At 41.2% G+C, this 16,789-nt stretch overlaps 1 protein-coding gene across 1 annotated transcript; it reads right to left on the reverse strand.

The window, feature by feature from the left end:
- Window positions 1-627: 627 nt before the first annotated feature.
- LOC133140596 (arrestin domain-containing protein 3-like) lies at window positions 628-7,631 on the reverse strand. Its single transcript, XM_061260631.1, has 7 exons — window positions 7,283-7,631; window positions 6,842-6,886; window positions 5,572-5,632; window positions 4,635-4,782; window positions 4,033-4,129; window positions 3,357-3,613; window positions 628-2,659 (listed from the first exon to the last, which is right to left on the reverse strand). Exons 1-7 carry the CDS (start codon window positions 7,530-7,532, stop codon window positions 2,159-2,161), a joined length of 1,359 nt encoding a protein of 452 aa, XP_061116615.1. The 5' UTR covers window positions 7,533-7,631; the 3' UTR covers window positions 628-2,158.
- Window positions 7,632-16,789: the final 9,158 nt, after the last annotated feature.

Consider the following 16,789-nt stretch of genomic DNA (forward strand, 5'->3'; position numbering starts at 1 on the left):
TTAAAGGCAAATCCATTAATGCATTCAGACTACATTGTATGAGGTTATTGTGGTGTGTATTAAGTATGAGCAAAATCAGAGAAATTTCCATCTATTTCAAATCAGCTCATTGCATATCTCCTCCCACAGTTTCATGAGATTTGTGTATAGACATTTTTATGGAGAGATTTGTGTGAGTTATGTGGCGCATGGTGGTGCAGTGGATAACTTGTAATTCAAGCCTCCTCCTCTAAGACAATATAGTTGTGGGTGGGTTGGAGGAGCTGAGGAGGAAGGTGAGGTGCTGAGGTGGTCCAGGTGCCCGTAAAATCCTGACAATATTTTTAGCAGATTTGTGACTGCTTGAAATATGTGTTATTATTGTTATTTACATTGTTTTGAATAGATAATTGGTGGATGTGGAGTGGATACATCCCTCTGTGATAGGTTATGGTTATTTAAACTATTCCCAGCCCCTTTCACAGTCACTTTAAACATTGTGCAAGCAACATTTCAGATGTTCATTGAAAAATGTTGCCCCACCAAATTTTGTGAAGTTAGTGCACCAGCACCACTAGTTGATAAAGGCTATTGACTTGGTTTTGTACTCCATTTTTAAATTTGTGAACAAACTCAACTCACGAATGGTTAAAGTTCACATTCTTAGCTTTTATTACAGGTAATTTTTCATCCACTTTGGTTTAATCTTGTAGAAATTAACACATATTGTATCCATAGCCCCCCATAATGTTTGAGACAAATTAATCTAACGTATACTGTTTAGTGCTTATGCAAAACCTTTTCATGCAATAATAATAATAAAAAGTAAAACATATGGACTTCTTGCAAACTTTCCAGGAAGAGGATGCAAGTGCACATTGTCCCCACAGATGGAGAGGAAGATGATGTGGGAGACCATAAAGAATCCAGGGATCACAGTTTAACAAGTCTCACCAAGAAGATCACCAAGTCACAAAAAGAACCATAAAATGGCACCTCCATACCAGAAAACTCTTTGGAAGGGTGGGATGAAGACAGCCCTTACTGAGTGAAATAAACAAAACCAAGCATCTGGAGTTTGCCTGACTTCATTGGAATCATGACTGGATTAGTGTTCTATGGTTTAGATGCGACAAAAATGAAACGTTTTGGCTATAAAAACCATCAACGTGTTTGGCGAAAAAAGAGGAATGCATACAAGGAGAAGCACGTAATGCCTATTGTCAAATATGGAGGTAGCTCGTTGATGTTTTGGAGATGTTTTGCTGCCAGTGGTCCAGAGGCACTGTTAAAGATCAATGGCAAAATAAATTCAACAACGTTCCAGGACATTTTGGCAGAAAATCAGGTCGTTTCTGCTAGGAAGCTGAGACTTGGTTGTAGGTAGATTGTCCTGCCAGTCAACGACTCCTAACATACATAAAAATCCACATAGAAAATTAAAACATCATTGTTCTGCAATGGCCATCTCAGTCTCCAGACTTAAGTTCCATCAAAAACCTGTGCTCTGAAGAGGGGGGTCCAAACGCGCAAACCCAAGGAGGAATGGTCAAAAATATATATTTTTATCTAAAGAATTAAAAACTTTGGTTGATTCAATTGAATCATTAATAAAGCACGCTCCTTCAAACATGTTGCAAAAAATCTTATGCCAATAACAATGATTTTTTTAGTTTAATTTTGTGCATATTTATCAAGAGCGCCAATAATTCCGGAGCCCACTGTGGTTTGAGATGGAAGGCTATCTACCTCTAGTGGTAGCTTTAGGTATTGCAGCATAATGGAACGAAAGTTGCCCCATGCAAGTTACAAGAGGCCATGGCCTGGTGCCTGTGGTAAATGAAAGTATAAAACATGGTTTAAAATAATTGTAAATGTTTGATTTACATCTTCTAGAGCGCAGTAAAACAAATTCATAGTTTATATGTAGAAATACGCAGCTCAATTCCTTGAAAAAGCAGCAGACACCTTTATCCAAAGCGACATACAAAATAGTGCATATCAAGTTCATAGAACAAACAGAAGGTAGGTAGGCTTTAATTCATATGCCTATGTGCAATGAAATTTGAGAGAAAAAAGTCCCATTAATGTTGAGGCATCTGCAAGTATTAAATAAGCAAGAGAGATGGATACAGTCTTGGGTCAGAGGTGCACCAGTGGCAGTGTATACTAGATACGCTCAAGGGGCATATTGGGGTGGATGCCCTCCAAAGGCAGTTTGGCATGGATATCCTCCAGAGGCAGATTGGGGTGGATATCCTCCAGAGGCAGATTGGGGTGGATATCCTCCAGAGGCAGATTGGGGTGGATATCCTCCAGAGGCAGATTGGGGTGGATATCCTCCAGAGGCAGACTGGGGTGGATATCTTCCAGAGGCAGATTGGGGTGGATATCCTCCAGAGGCAGATTGGGGTGGATATCCTCCAGAGGCAGACTGGGGTGCATATCCTCTAGAGGCATTTTGGGGTGGATATCCTGCAGGAACAGTTTGGGGTGGATATCCTCCAAGGGCAGTTGCAGGTGGATAGCTATTCCATCCAGCTTGGCCATTGTTCCCATGAGATTCAAACCCCATCTTCATGCTTGGCCGTGTCACCTGCTCAAATCCAATAGTCTTGGGGAGAATTGTCAAAAGAATAATCACTGTTGGGTCTCTCGCAAAGGGGACATCCAGGTAGACCTGTAAAACAAGCAGAACTTCAACCAGAGACAACAGTTTTTTTTTTGTATTAGCTATCGTATTGTTGTACTCAGGGTATTCTAGCTGCCAACTGTGGTATGCTAGTTTGGAAGTTGATTCTATTCTTCAAGGGTTCTGATTATCTGTATGTTTACACTAGGACTCGGAACTGTTCTGTCCTCTCAGGTCCTCTTCACACTTGTACTTGTGTTTGATCTGCACTTCGTTGTACGTCGCTCTGGATAAGAGCGTCTGCTAAATTCCATGTAATGTAATGTAATGTAATACAGTGTTTCTACTTCACACCTGTCAATAAACCACCAATTGAAGTCTCAGTATTGAAACATGCAAATATGGAGATGCGTTTCATCAAACGTCATTGAAGGTACAAAGTCATTTTCACCATGAGTTGCTGCGGAATGTTTGCTTTGTGATTGTCTTACCACATAATAGCTAGTACCCATTATTACTACAATAGACTGGAATGTATACAGCAATCATTTGATTTATTTTAATAAGAAAATGGTGAAGTTGATTTGTTGAAAAAGACATGCAAGACTGTTTACTTTCATTGCAAGTTGCATTGGATAACAGCATCTGATTAATGAATGGAATGGTACAGTTGGTCTGTCAAGTTTGGATGAAATTATTTTGGAATGTGTGTAAACGGTCATGTGAAGGCAGTAGTGTGCAGTACCTGCAGTGTGTATTGGACTTGGATGATGCCGCAGTGAAACAGTGTGGGCATCAGGTTTGCTGGGATACGCAGGGTTTTGATTACGCTCTGTCGTGTGGATGAAGGAACGTTCTCTCCGACCACTTTGAAAATTCTTTTTGATGCTTCATTTGTATTTTTATTTGCTTTGAAGATCAGCTTTTGGTGCAGGGCGAACTTGGGTTTCACCACACGCGAAGAGTTGTTCTCAATTTCTGCCACGATTTGTAACATTTCACCTTCAGAGGAACCCAAAGGAAAGTCAAGAATAGACACACAAGTAGTTAAGGAGGATTTAAGTTGGGAGACTTACACATGCCATGTGATGAAATATTGATTGGTTCATGTGCTATACAACAGACCTGAACAATAGTGTAAGACATGGGGTGGACAAGGAGGGCCATTACAGGGCTTCATGCCAACTTCTGCTCTTTATTGTTTAGCTAGCCTAAACATTTATGCATACACTTTTCAACTACATTTCTTGATATGCTTGCAAATGAGAACTTGCTTGTCTGTTACTGTAGTTTAATTTTCAGTTAAACCAGCCTTGGTGCACTCAGATAATTACCTAACTGATCTGGGTCAATTGGTAGCAACAACACTGGATCTTCAAGAAGTTACAGAAAGAGATGCTGAATCAACCCGAATAGCTTACCTTGTGTGTACACTGCCTTGTCGATGTTAACCCTCAGGGAGACTCTTCCAGATGTGAACAATTTCATCTTTTTCTCTACATATCCAGAACAAGGTTCCTGCATAACAAAAACAGTAAAGGGCAACACTGTACAAAAAGATTACTTGAATAATCTTAACTAATTCAGTTGTTAACCAACTATTGAGAAGTTAATTTATACAGCTTTGTTAATATTTTTGTACATCATTAATTCATGTTTCCAACTACTAATCCCAATTCAGATTGGAATGAAAGAAGCTTAATGTATTTGTTATTAGTTATCTAATCATAGGTTTATCATATAGTTTGCTATTGTATAAATATTTATGTAGCTAGTACATTAGTTAGTAGTTCACAAATACATTTACAAATTTTCCTGCCTAATTAATGTATTTGTACATCATTAATTCATAATTAACAACTAGATTAATAATTCATGATCCTTATTGTAAAGTGTGTCCTTATTGAGCAAGATGAAAACCAGTCGCATCCACGGAACTCTAAATCAAATACAGGGCCATATTTTGTACATTTATGGTTTTCAATTGATGGAATATTTAGTCCAGAAAAACCATAGTGCATACCATCAAAGGAGGGATTATTTTATCTGTCTTTGAGAGAAAAGTGAAATTGGTGTTTGCGGTCTTCCCTAACCGCATCGACCTGCTCAATTTCGCCTCCAGTGAGTAGAGAACTTTGCCGTGAGCTCCCTTAAAGGATGATGGCATGTCCCTGTGATGACAGAAAGCATGCTTTGGTGGCACAATAAAAATGACGGAAATATCAGCATTAATTAACAAACTTACAAGTAGGTTTACCAACGCACAAAAATACAATAAACATACTTTTTAAATTTGCTTTAATCCAATTTGTTCTGGCTTCGTCCCTTTTGTTTTCTTATTAGGGATTGTCCCAGGAATACTACTCCTGTCCTTGTACACACGTATACACTCAGTGAGCACTTTATTAGGTAGACCAGTACACCAGCTTGTTCATGCAAATATTGAATTGGCCAATAATGTGGCAGCAACTAAATGCATAAAAGCAGACGTGGTCAAGAGGTTCAGCTGTTTTTCAGACCAAATGTCAGAATGGGGAAGAAATGTGATATAACTGACTTTGACCGTGGAATGATTGTTGGTGTCAGACAGGGTGGCTTAAGTATTTCAGAAACTGCTGATCTCTTACACAACAGTCTCTAGAGTTTTGCAGAGAATAGTGTAAATAACAACAAACATCCAGTGAGCAGCAGTTCTGTGGGAAGAAATGGGTTGTTAATGAGACAGGTCAGAGGAGAAGGGCCAGACTGATCGAAGCTGACAGGAAGGTGACAGTAATGCAAATAACCATGCATTGGTATGCAGGAGAGTATCTCAGAACACACAACATGTCAAACCTCTTAAGCGGACAATCTACAGCAGCAGAGGAATCCCTTTAAAAAGTCTAATGAATACCAAATAAAGTGCTCACTGAGTGTATGTACACACATGTTCACTAACAGCTCTCAATGCAAGCTCTTACCGATGAGGGATCTGAATGGTGAATGGGTACACATGGGTTCCAGGAGCAACAACATTTGGATCTGAAAGGAAAATATGTAAATTTCTCCCTCAGAATGGAATGTCCAACACATCTGTATGCCCTGCATATCTGAACTCCACAAATGAACCTGGGTTATTCCAAGCCAACTCCACGAGGTTACACCACAGCCGCTTTTTTTTGTTTTGTTTTTTTTCTTTTTCTGTGTGTTGCTTTTATTTTTGCCAGTAGAGCCATTTGAAATTAGCCGGGTGTTGTGATGAAAATGTGATTATTAAAGGTCCATAACTGTGTAAGTAAAAAAATATATAATATCCCGGTATAATTTTGTAGGTAGAATTCATATTTGGCGTCAGAAAACATGCATCTATGCATATATTTGCAGTGCAAGAAGGGTAGTATTGGGGAAATGTGTGACATTGGTAGTAAAACAAGCCTCCCTCATTCTCTAAAAGAACGCCTAGAACTTTGAATAGCCTCATAATGTTTACTCAAAACCAACGTTATTCTTAAAGGTACAATAGGTAAGATTTTTGTTAAAACATTGTAAATCCCTTCCTATAATTGAAAAAGGCTCACTGACATGTTGACTCACCCATTCAGGTTTCAAAATATACAGTTGACAGACCGACACTCTGTACCAAAACATTGTAGAGCGCTACAATAATTCAAGCTCATTGGTTGAAAATCGGTTCTAATTGGCACAGCCAAAAGAGTTGGGGGTTTCAATGGTTCACAGAGATAAACAGTGGTTTGACAGTGTTTGCTTCTGCAATTCCTCTCTTGACCGTTAGAAGTGCGAAAATACCTATTGTACCTTTAAATAAAATGTTGCACATTATTTCTGCCTTGAAAGCCTTTTCATGTAATCCGTAATGACAAGTCTTATAGATCAATGCAAATTGTACCAAAAAATAACTTAAATGTGCGAAGCCACAAAGAAATGTGCCACCAAATTTCGTGAATGCGCCAGCAGTTGAACAAGTTAGTGACACCAGCGCCACCAGCTCAAAAAGTTAGTCTGGAGTCCTGCACCTTCTTGAATAAACCAAGCTAGAAATATACATTTCTGATTCATCATTTACATTTATTTTTACTGTTTAATTTCATTACAGTAATTATATGTTATCCGACCTTCTGCCCGGAGAGATGCTTTCATTTCCAGTTTCATTAAAGTTGTTTTCCTGCTATAAACACCATAGCTGGCTCATAACATTGACAACTACTGTTACAACTGTAAAAGTAGACTTACATGTCTCTCCACTTTGCCCTGTCAACAGCAATTCGCCGTCTTTTCCTGGAAAGGATACAGAGATAATTGTTGCAAATTAGGGCAAAAATTATCTTGCATTCCGAATAATTACATAATACTAGGCTAGTTAGCTATACTATAGTTGTCGATAACGTTCCCTCTTTCAAGTGCTGAACCTATTTCCTGATAGTAGCGTATGAGCCTCGACTTGAGTTCTGGCCGAGATAAAGCGGAAATCAACTACTTTACCAATTCATTCATGTTATTGATTGTTTATTCTTGAAATAAGTACAACAGTTATAAATAAGTTATCCTTTGTACCAGAGCCAATCACTTCATATCCTTTAACGTAATCCAAATACGGATACCTTTAACCATTACATATATAATAGCCATGACAGTGGATTCTAAACATCTTTGTACATTTCGCCCAGTTATCACCTTTCCCCTTGTCATTATGTATGAAGAAATGTTTCAGTTTGAAGTATCGTTCGTGTGCAGAGTAAGTAGATTCGTCTTCGCCAGTGCCCTCTGTCCAGCGAACGTCGGCTTCCCCTTTCGCTTTAATTGAGAGGGAATTTATCTTTATTTCTTTCGACAGTTCCAGAATTATTCGTCCTGTGATAAAATCGCCACTCGAGAAGACGTTGTCCTCATTAATGGCATCATAGTTTAGTGATATTTTCGTCATTATTAGGAAGTCAGCAAGTCTTCAGTTAACTGGGTGTACGAACTAGCGACGTTAGGGAAAATACCGAGACGCGTGCCGATTAAGTTAGTTTCCCGGGAAAGCCTCAAGGCATGTAGTGGTTTCATAAAATCACGTGATCAACGACAAACGAGTACCCGTTTCATTGACCTGATATATAACTGGAAAGGAAATGTTGTCACGTGGTTCTGTTCAATCTCATTGGGTCGTCCCACTACACTATGGTGCTTCAGCAAGTGGCACCGCCCAGAAATAGAATTATTGGTGAGCCTGCCGTTACTTTTGTATGAGCGTTGTCTAAACTCATCATACTCGTTCCAGCGTGAATTACAACCCCAAAGCTAACATTCTATCATCAATAGAAGCAGGTAATATAATTTTGTATTATTCCAGGGTCCATGTTGTTTCTAGGGTGAATCAAAAGGAAATAGAGATTATCAAAAATCATGAAAAACTTCTGAATCAATGCGATGAGTAAGCAAGCTGAAGCTATAGCTGGTTGAGGCAGTACCTCTTGCGGCTCTTGCGACCGTACTTACGTCACCGTTTCGTCACGTGACGAGACTTCACTTCAATTTTTGTTTTTACAACAAAAATTGTATTACTGTCCAAATATTTACACATGGTACTGTATATGCAGCTTGGTGATAAAGATAAGCTCTGTGGTTTGTCCAAGAACAGGCGCAGGTTTTGTGCAAGTTTGTTTCTGTTACTGTATTTGAAGAGCCCAGGGAGTCAATGTATTTATAATGGTGAAACCAATAGCCTTTTACCAGTGTATAAATTGTATATTGCAGTATATACAGATCACCTAATGCTTCACGATGGGCATATTTTATGGGGAATTTTAAAGGCATACTATTAGGATGTTTGGCCTTCCTGTCATCCTGTTTACAATCAAAGTAGTCTCCTCTGTCCTCAACTCCACCCTTCCCTCTTTTTCCTCAAACAGAAAAGAGGATCATGCTAAGTGGGTGGGGCTTGGTTAGTGCTTGGTACCCTCCTGGGAAAACTAAGTTGCTGCTGGAACCAGTGTTGGTGGGTCTGCAGGGGGTGATCTTCCCTCTGGTCAAATTACCCACAACTCCTCAAAGCAGTGATGGGGACACTGCTGTAGGAGACAGCGTCTTTCAGATGAGACGTGAAAGTGAGGTCCTGGTCATTAAAGATCCCTTGACACTCATCTCAAAAGAGTAGGGGGTAGTGTCCTGGCTAAATTCCCAACCAGGCACTTTCAACCAGCCACCTGATAATCCCCTGATAGCTCTCCACTTCAGCTGGTAAGTGTTGTGGTGTCATAATGGCAGCCGTGCATCCCACCACAAGTGCTACACATTAGTGGTGGTTGATGCAAGCTTCCCCTCATCACTGTAAAGTGCTTTGATTGTCTAGAAAGGTAAAATTTTATGCAGGAATCTTTCTATCCGCTGTACATATTAGAAGAAGAAATACAGGGAGTGGAGCACAGATTCAGCAAATGAGCTCAGCAAATGTTCAAGGTGAAAAATCTGCATAGTATGCCTTTAAAAAGACACAATGCCAATCCCTGGCCCTTCAACAGGCAATTGAGCTTTAAATAAAAAGCCTGATTGAATGTACAGAGCTGCTGCTTGTGTAACAGGGCCTACTATTTTATATGTGGTTTAACTGTTTGTTTTGTTTAATAAATAAATATTTGCATGTAGGATGTGTTATAATACTATTGTTTATGGCGGTATGGATGGTGCAGTAGGTAGCACTGCCGCCTCACAGCAAGGAGGTCCTGGGTTCGAATCCCTGTCGGCCAGGGCCTCTCTGTGCGGAGTTTGCATGTTCTACCCGTGTTTGCGTGGGTTTCCTCCCACAGTCCAAAGACATGCAGGTTAGGCTGATTGGAGAGTCTAAATTGCCCATAGGTATGAGTGTGTGAGTGAATGGTGTGTGTGCCCTGTGATGGACTGGCATGTATTTTCTAAGGGAAATAAAAACATGAAAAAATGCTCTACCTCTGATCTAGCAGTTATTGTTCATGACATTACATGCATGATTTGTGCAGATTGACCACAGGCAAAGAAGGAAAATTAAGAGGTAGCTATACATATCATGGCTTAGAAGGTTTATTATTTGTAGTGTTGCTGAGATTAGCAGAGATGAGAGGAAATGTGGAATATTCATATCTTTTCTGAAAGAGACAGGGTTATCAATGAGATTGAATGAAGTAGGTGAAATCATCAGGTTTCGTGGCGGAGGCGGGCATTTTTGTTTATTTTTTGTATACCAGCAGAGGGCGATAATACGGATTACGGATGTAAAACGCCCAGGTACAGCCCAAGCAATTGGCAAAAAAAAAAAAAAAAAAAAAAACAGCCCAAGCAATTGGCTACATTCCATTGAAAAACTACTTCGTTTACAGTTTGTGAAGTAAATATTACAAAGATGTTCGGAGATAAAAAGTTTAAGTCCTTTACAATAGATTTCGACGCACCGAATGGGATACACGTTTTCTCAAGCGGCGATGTTGTTTCAGGGCGTATTATTTTCGAATTATCAAAAGAAATAAGAGTTAATTCGATCTCTGTGATTGGAAAGGGAAAAGCGAAGGTTGCGTGGAGCACCGGGTCGAGTAAGAATAGAAGACATTATTCTGCAAGAGAGGACTATTTTAACATGAAGAGCGACATCATTCAACAAAACGGTTAGGCAGCTTTGTATCTTGTGTAGCTGACATTAGCATTTTATTTTCCACCTTTACAGGGGCTATTGGTGGTGGCGAGACGGTCCTTCGCGAAGGAACGCATGTCTACCCATTCACAATGCAGCTGCCACAAGGGTGTGTACACACATCCACTTTCAGGACAATTCACTCATTATGTTCGAATACTGTAGTTCAAGAGATTATTCGGAAATGCCAACCATGTGATGGCACGTTTTTCTTGATTTTGCAAATCAAAATTTTCCGTCAGCATTTCAAGAGGTTCACGGCAGAGTGACCTACGCTTTGGTAGTTCAGATACACCGACCATGGCATTCCGGGCAGAATTGAATTTTGTCAGCCACATAGACGCTAACCACCCACAACTGCTGGTAAGGCATTGTCTGTGCATGTCCATGTTTCCACTTACCGTGAATAATAAAGACCAGTTTACATTATAGACAAAACACTTTTATTTTTTCGTTTAATTAAAAAATACTGTATATACACATATTAGAGCAAAAAGTGAATCGATAATTTGACTATGGAACATCCGTATAATACAAGGATATTCCTGGCGATTACTACAGTTCAATCAAAAGTAGCGGGAGTGAAATTTTCAACGTGCCCGAACTACGGGTCTATATTTTGTTTAACTGCATACGAAACCATTCATATGTAAATAATGTATCGGGAAGAAGTGATTAAATAAGACTGAATAAGTGCACGTGGAATATAAATGGTAAATGGTTGGCATTTATATAGCACCTTTATTCAAAGCACTGTACAATTGATGCTTCTCATTCACCAATTCATACGCACACTCACGGCGATTGGCTGCCATGCAAGGCGCCAGCTCGTCAGGAGCATTTGGGGGTTAGGTGTCTTGCTCAGGGACACTTCGACACAGCCCGGGCCGGGGATCGAACCGGCAACCGTCCGACTGCCAGACAACTGCTCTTACCACCTGAGCCAATGAGACGACTGCTCTTACCTCCTGAGCTAATGAGACGACTGCTCTTACCACCTGAGCTAATGAGACAACTGCTCTTACCACCTGAGCCAATGAGACGACTGCTCTTACCACCTGAGCTAATGAGACAACTGCTCTTACCGCCTGAGCCAATGAGACGACTGCTCTTACCACCTGAGCTAATGAGACGACTGCTCTTACCACCTGAGCTAATGAGACAACTGCTCTTACCGCCTGAGCCAATGAGACGACTGCTCTTACCACCTGAGCTAATGAGACAACTGCTCTTACCGCCTGAGCCAATGAGACGACTGCTCTTACCGCCTGAGCCAATGAGACGACTGCTCTTACCACCTGAGCCAATGAGACGACTGCTCTTACCACCTGAGCCAATGAGACGACTGCTCTTACCACCTGAGCTAATGAGACAACTGCTCTTACCACCTGAGCTAATGAGACAACTGCTCTTACCACCTGAGCCAATGAGACGACTGCTCTTACCACCTGAGCCAATGAGACGACTGCTCTTACCACCTGAGCCAATGAGACGACTGCTCTTACCACCTGAGCTAATGTCGCCTCGCAAGAGTAATAGTAGTGCAATGACTTGCCTGCCGCTGTCAAGACTCCCTCCCATATTTTCATGCAAACAGAACTTTTCACATCAAATCCATAACTAGTAAAATACGCATGAAGGGCTGTTCAAAACAAAAAGACAGTCATCGTAAGTACAAAATTGTCTTTTTATTTTATTTTTTTTATTTTTCAGGGTTAGGGTTAGACAAAAGGGATATCGGGGGGGGGGGGGGACTAAAGTATAGTTTGAAATATGGGGAGGGATTCTGCTGTCCTGACAGTGGTAGGCAAGTTATTCCACCACTGAGGAGAACCAGAACAGAAAACAGGCGTGAACGTGCAGCTTGACCGCCAGGTGCTCGTAGTGAGGGAACCACAAGTCAACCAGAACTGGCAGACTGGATTGGTCTTGCTGGGGTGTAGGGAGCAATTAAAGATTGGATGTAGAGTGGGGCAGTCCCCTTAGCAGCCTGAAATGCCAACACTAGCGCCTTGAAGTGGATGTGTGTGGCAAAAGGAAGCCAGTGGAGGCCAATGAGGAGTGGGGTGACATGAGCCGACCTGGGCATATAATTTAGTCCTACTTTAGGACTATATTTGGTCCTCCCAACTGATGTTATGATTTTTGATCTTCTTTATATTCTCTTTGACTACGCTCTTGCCTTGCTCTTTTTGTACCTTGCCTTTCTGATTATCTGGATTTAACTCTAGACTGTTTTACCATTATTCTTTGGCATCCCGATTTTGGCTTTGTCTTGGATTTCCGGTTTTTGATCTTGGACTGTTAATAAACAACAATTTCGGATTATCCCTTGGTCTGTGCTTGGGTCTCCTGAATGGTACATAACACTGATTGCCATTGGTTAAAAATGCACCAATGAAGTTTCACCCTCCACCGTCATTCAATTCATGTGACATCATTGGGTCATGGGAACATCCGCCTGGCAGACAAAACACACAACAACTCACCTTATCACTGTTGTCACACCATGTGTCACACCCACACACACACAACTCACCTTATCATTGTGGTCACACCATGTGTCACACCCACACACACACAACAACTCACCTTATCATTGTTGTCACACCATGTGTCACACCCACACAACAACTCACCTTATCACTTGTCACACCATGTGTCACACCCACACACACACACAACTCACCTTATCATTGTTGTCACACCATGTGTCACACCCACACACACACAAAAGAGAACACAAGCCTGGGTTTTGTTTCTAAAGAATCTCATCTCTAAAGGAAAATCTTGTTTAAGTGCTGTTAATCCATAGCTTGAATTGTGCTGATGCAGATTAAAGTCATTCTCACCTAAAAGTTTAAGAAGACCATGGTAACCTTAAATCAAGTCAGTCAGTCCGTGAAAAACACCCCATAAAACCGCTTATTTCAATTTATTTGAAAAGAATTGGCATATTTCTAAAATTGACAGAAGGGTTAATGTGAAGGTAGTATTTACTTTTAAAGAGTGTTGTTCTGAATAAAAAGGCCTACATGAATTTAAATTTAATTACTTAGATACGACTTCAACATTTGTGAAAAAAATGTTTGGAACTGCATTACTTTTCATGCTGTACCCTACTCAATGCACATGCTGATTGCCCACCAGGTGTCTGCAGCTGTTTTAAAGGCAAAGAATATAGCCCATTACATATTCCAATGTGATTATTGGTTTGTTATTAATTCACTGATTCATTATGTCACCAATTACTCAATCAATTTATTCACTAACCAGGATGTAGCCAATCTAGGAGTGATCACATTCTCCAGATTTTAGAAGGGCTATATTAACCCTGTAAGATCTGACCAATTAGGCCACTTATAACGGAGGATGTCCCATTGTCTTTATCTTTTCCTGGGATCATCAAATCACAGTCCTCAAGGTCTGAGAACTGCTGGTTTTCCACCCTCCCTTTACCTGGGATTCAGGTGTGAAGTGAGTGTGGCCAATCAGTAGCAGTATTTGTTCAGTTAATTACTCAGGAAAAAAGAAAACCACGGCCAGATTTGGATTCATTCATTCATTATCCAAACCTGCTTATCCTGAACAGGGTCGCAGGGGGCTGGAGCCTATCCCAGCATACATTGGGCAAAAGGTAGGAATAGACCCTGGACAGGTCGCCAGTCCATCACAGGGCTCACACACCATTCACTCACACACTCATACCTATGGGCAATTTAGACTCTCCAATCAGCCTAACGTGCATGTCTTTGGACTGTGGGAGGAAACCGGAGTACCCGGAGGAAACCCACGCAAAGAACATGCAAACTCCGCACAGAGAGGCCCCGGCCGACCGGGATTCAAACCCAGGACCTCCTTGCTGTTAGGTGGCAGTGCTACCCACTGCACCATCCATGCCACCCTTAGATAAAAACAGTATACACAATAGGTCCCCAGGACCAAGTCTCAAAACCACTGATTTAGATCCTTGATTTGAATTGCATTGAAACCATCTTTTCCAGGTAAATAATGCACCCAGTGCATAACATAGCATCAAAACACAAATTTTACCTTGAAATTATATCTATCTTTTTATTAAAAATTTGCCTTGACAGGGGTGCAGAAAAATGGCAAATATCAAAAGAGGTAGACAGAGCAGAGTCAAAAAACATGCCAGGGTCAAAACCAGGGGGTCCGTCCAAAAAGGCAGAGGTACAAAAATCCAAAACACAAAGAAGAGTCCAAGGAAGCAGGCAGGGGTCAAAACCAGAAAACCAGATAACCAAGGGCAAGGGAAAGGACTCAGGAACAAGGGCAAGGGCAAGGGCAAGGAAACCAAGGAGGCTAGAACTGGGGGACGGAATACAAGGGCTCAGGAACAGAACAGGACAAGACGAACTAGCACCGTGCAACTGAAAAGGACAGGTATAAATACACAGGGAAATGAGACAAACTAGGCGGGGCATGGGAGTGAGGGCGGTCTAACAAATTAACATCAGGTGAGACACATGAAAGGGTAATAGGACAATAACGAGGGGTAAAACAAAAACGCGGACTGGATTCACAAAGACACATGTAAAACAAACGGCTCTGGACTAGAGAGTAGACAATTGCAGAGAATCAGGAGATGCAGAGTTAGTCAAGTGATTTAAATTACAAATACCCAAAACTAGTGCATGTTAGTTTGTTAGTTTGACAAACATTAGTGTGTTAGTATAATTAGTACTGTACAAATTGTATGTTAGTTGGGATTAGTATATTAGTGCTATGTACAAACATGAAATGGAGAGAAAGCAGGAAGTAAGGAATGCGAGTGGAAGGAAGATTGAACCCCGGAACTACCGTAAACACTCAAATAGTGGGGCACGCAGACAAGGGAGTGACTGGGCTGGTAAACATTCAGACTCAGACATCACAGGGGAAGACGAGTGCAAAGACTAGTGAATATGAACAGAACCAGACCTGAAATATGAAAAATAATAAATTACAAGAATAAATGATACTAAACAATGATACACTAACACACAGAACATAACAGTATCGACCCATTGCCTGGACTCACGTTTATAAACTGCCTGATCTCTGTTGCTATTGCTTGCTGGTTATTGACTGCAGCCTGTTTACTCTGCTGCAAAGTTAAAGACTTTAAAGCTTACTCCTATGGTCTTGCTACTAGGTCTATTGTTTTGGTCCCTCACACAATTTATCGGACAGTTGTTCACCATCGCACATGTACATGCACAATGTCTTGAAATGGAATGTGTTCTCTTACATTTCTCAGAGAGGAACAGTAGGGTTGTACAATTGCACATGCTCATTAATTTTCTAAAACAAATGCACCTTGAGAACCTTGGGACAACTCACCTTGCAGGCATCCCATCCTTTCGGTTTTGATGTTCATTGTGAAATTTCCAGATGTGAAGACTTTCATCTTCTCTTTCTTCTCACCAATTTGGGGTTCCTGTACAAAAGACATGTCATCTCCAATTGTATCCCAACCCGCTTATCCCGAACAGGGTAGCAGGGGGGCTGGAGCCCATCCCAGCATACATTGGGCGAAAGGCAGGAATACACCCTGGACAGGTCGCCAGTCCATTGCAGGGCATACACACCATTCACACCTATGGGTAATTTAGACTCTCCAATCAGCCTAACCTGCATGTTTTTGGACTGTGGGAGGAAACCGGAGTACCCGGAGGAAAGGGCGAAAGGCAGGAATACACCCTCCAGTCCATCACAGGGCACACACACCATTCACTCACACGCAATTCAGCCTAACCTGCATGTCTTCGGACTGTGGGAGGAAACCCACGCGAACACGGGGAGAACATGCAAACCCCGCACAGAGAGGCCCCGGCCAACGGGGATTCGAACCCAGGACCTCCTTGCTGTGAGGCAGCAGTGCTACCCACTGCACCATCCGTGTCGCCTACAACTAGCCATTAGCATGGGAAAAACCAAAGAACTGTCCATTCAGAAGAGAGAGATGGTAACGGACCATGACTGGTAATGTGTACAAAAATGACACAAATGGTTAAACATACCACTTAGCATTGTAAGGGTAATAATAATAATAATAACACATATGGACTCATTGCAAACTTGCCTGGAAGTGGATGCAAGTGCACATGGTGAGGGAGACCATAAAGAATCCAGGGATCACAGTTTAACAAGTCTCACCAAGAAGATCACCAAGTCACAAAAAGAACCATAAAATGGCACCTCCATACCAGCAAACTTTTGGTAGGGCGGTATGAAGACAGCCCTTCCTGAGTGCAATAAACAAAACCAAGCATGTGGAGTTTGCCTGACTTCATTGGAATCATGACTGGATTAGTGTGCTATGGTTTAGATGAGACCAAAATTGAATGTTTTGGCCATAATAACCATCAACATGTTTGGTGGCAAAAGAGGAATGCATACAACATTTTTTGTCATTTGCCAGACGCTTTTAATCCAAAGCGACTTACAAGTGCATGGGTTCTACCATAAGTCAAAGCATCACATCCAGAACTAGGAAAAACACACATGGAATGCTGTTCTAAACATAGTCAAAC

The sequence above is a fragment of the Conger conger genome, chromosome 11 (assembly GCF_963514075.1).
Source record: "Conger conger chromosome 11, fConCon1.1, whole genome shotgun sequence".
Taxonomy (NCBI): Eukaryota; Metazoa; Chordata; class Actinopteri; order Anguilliformes; family Congridae; genus Conger; species Conger conger.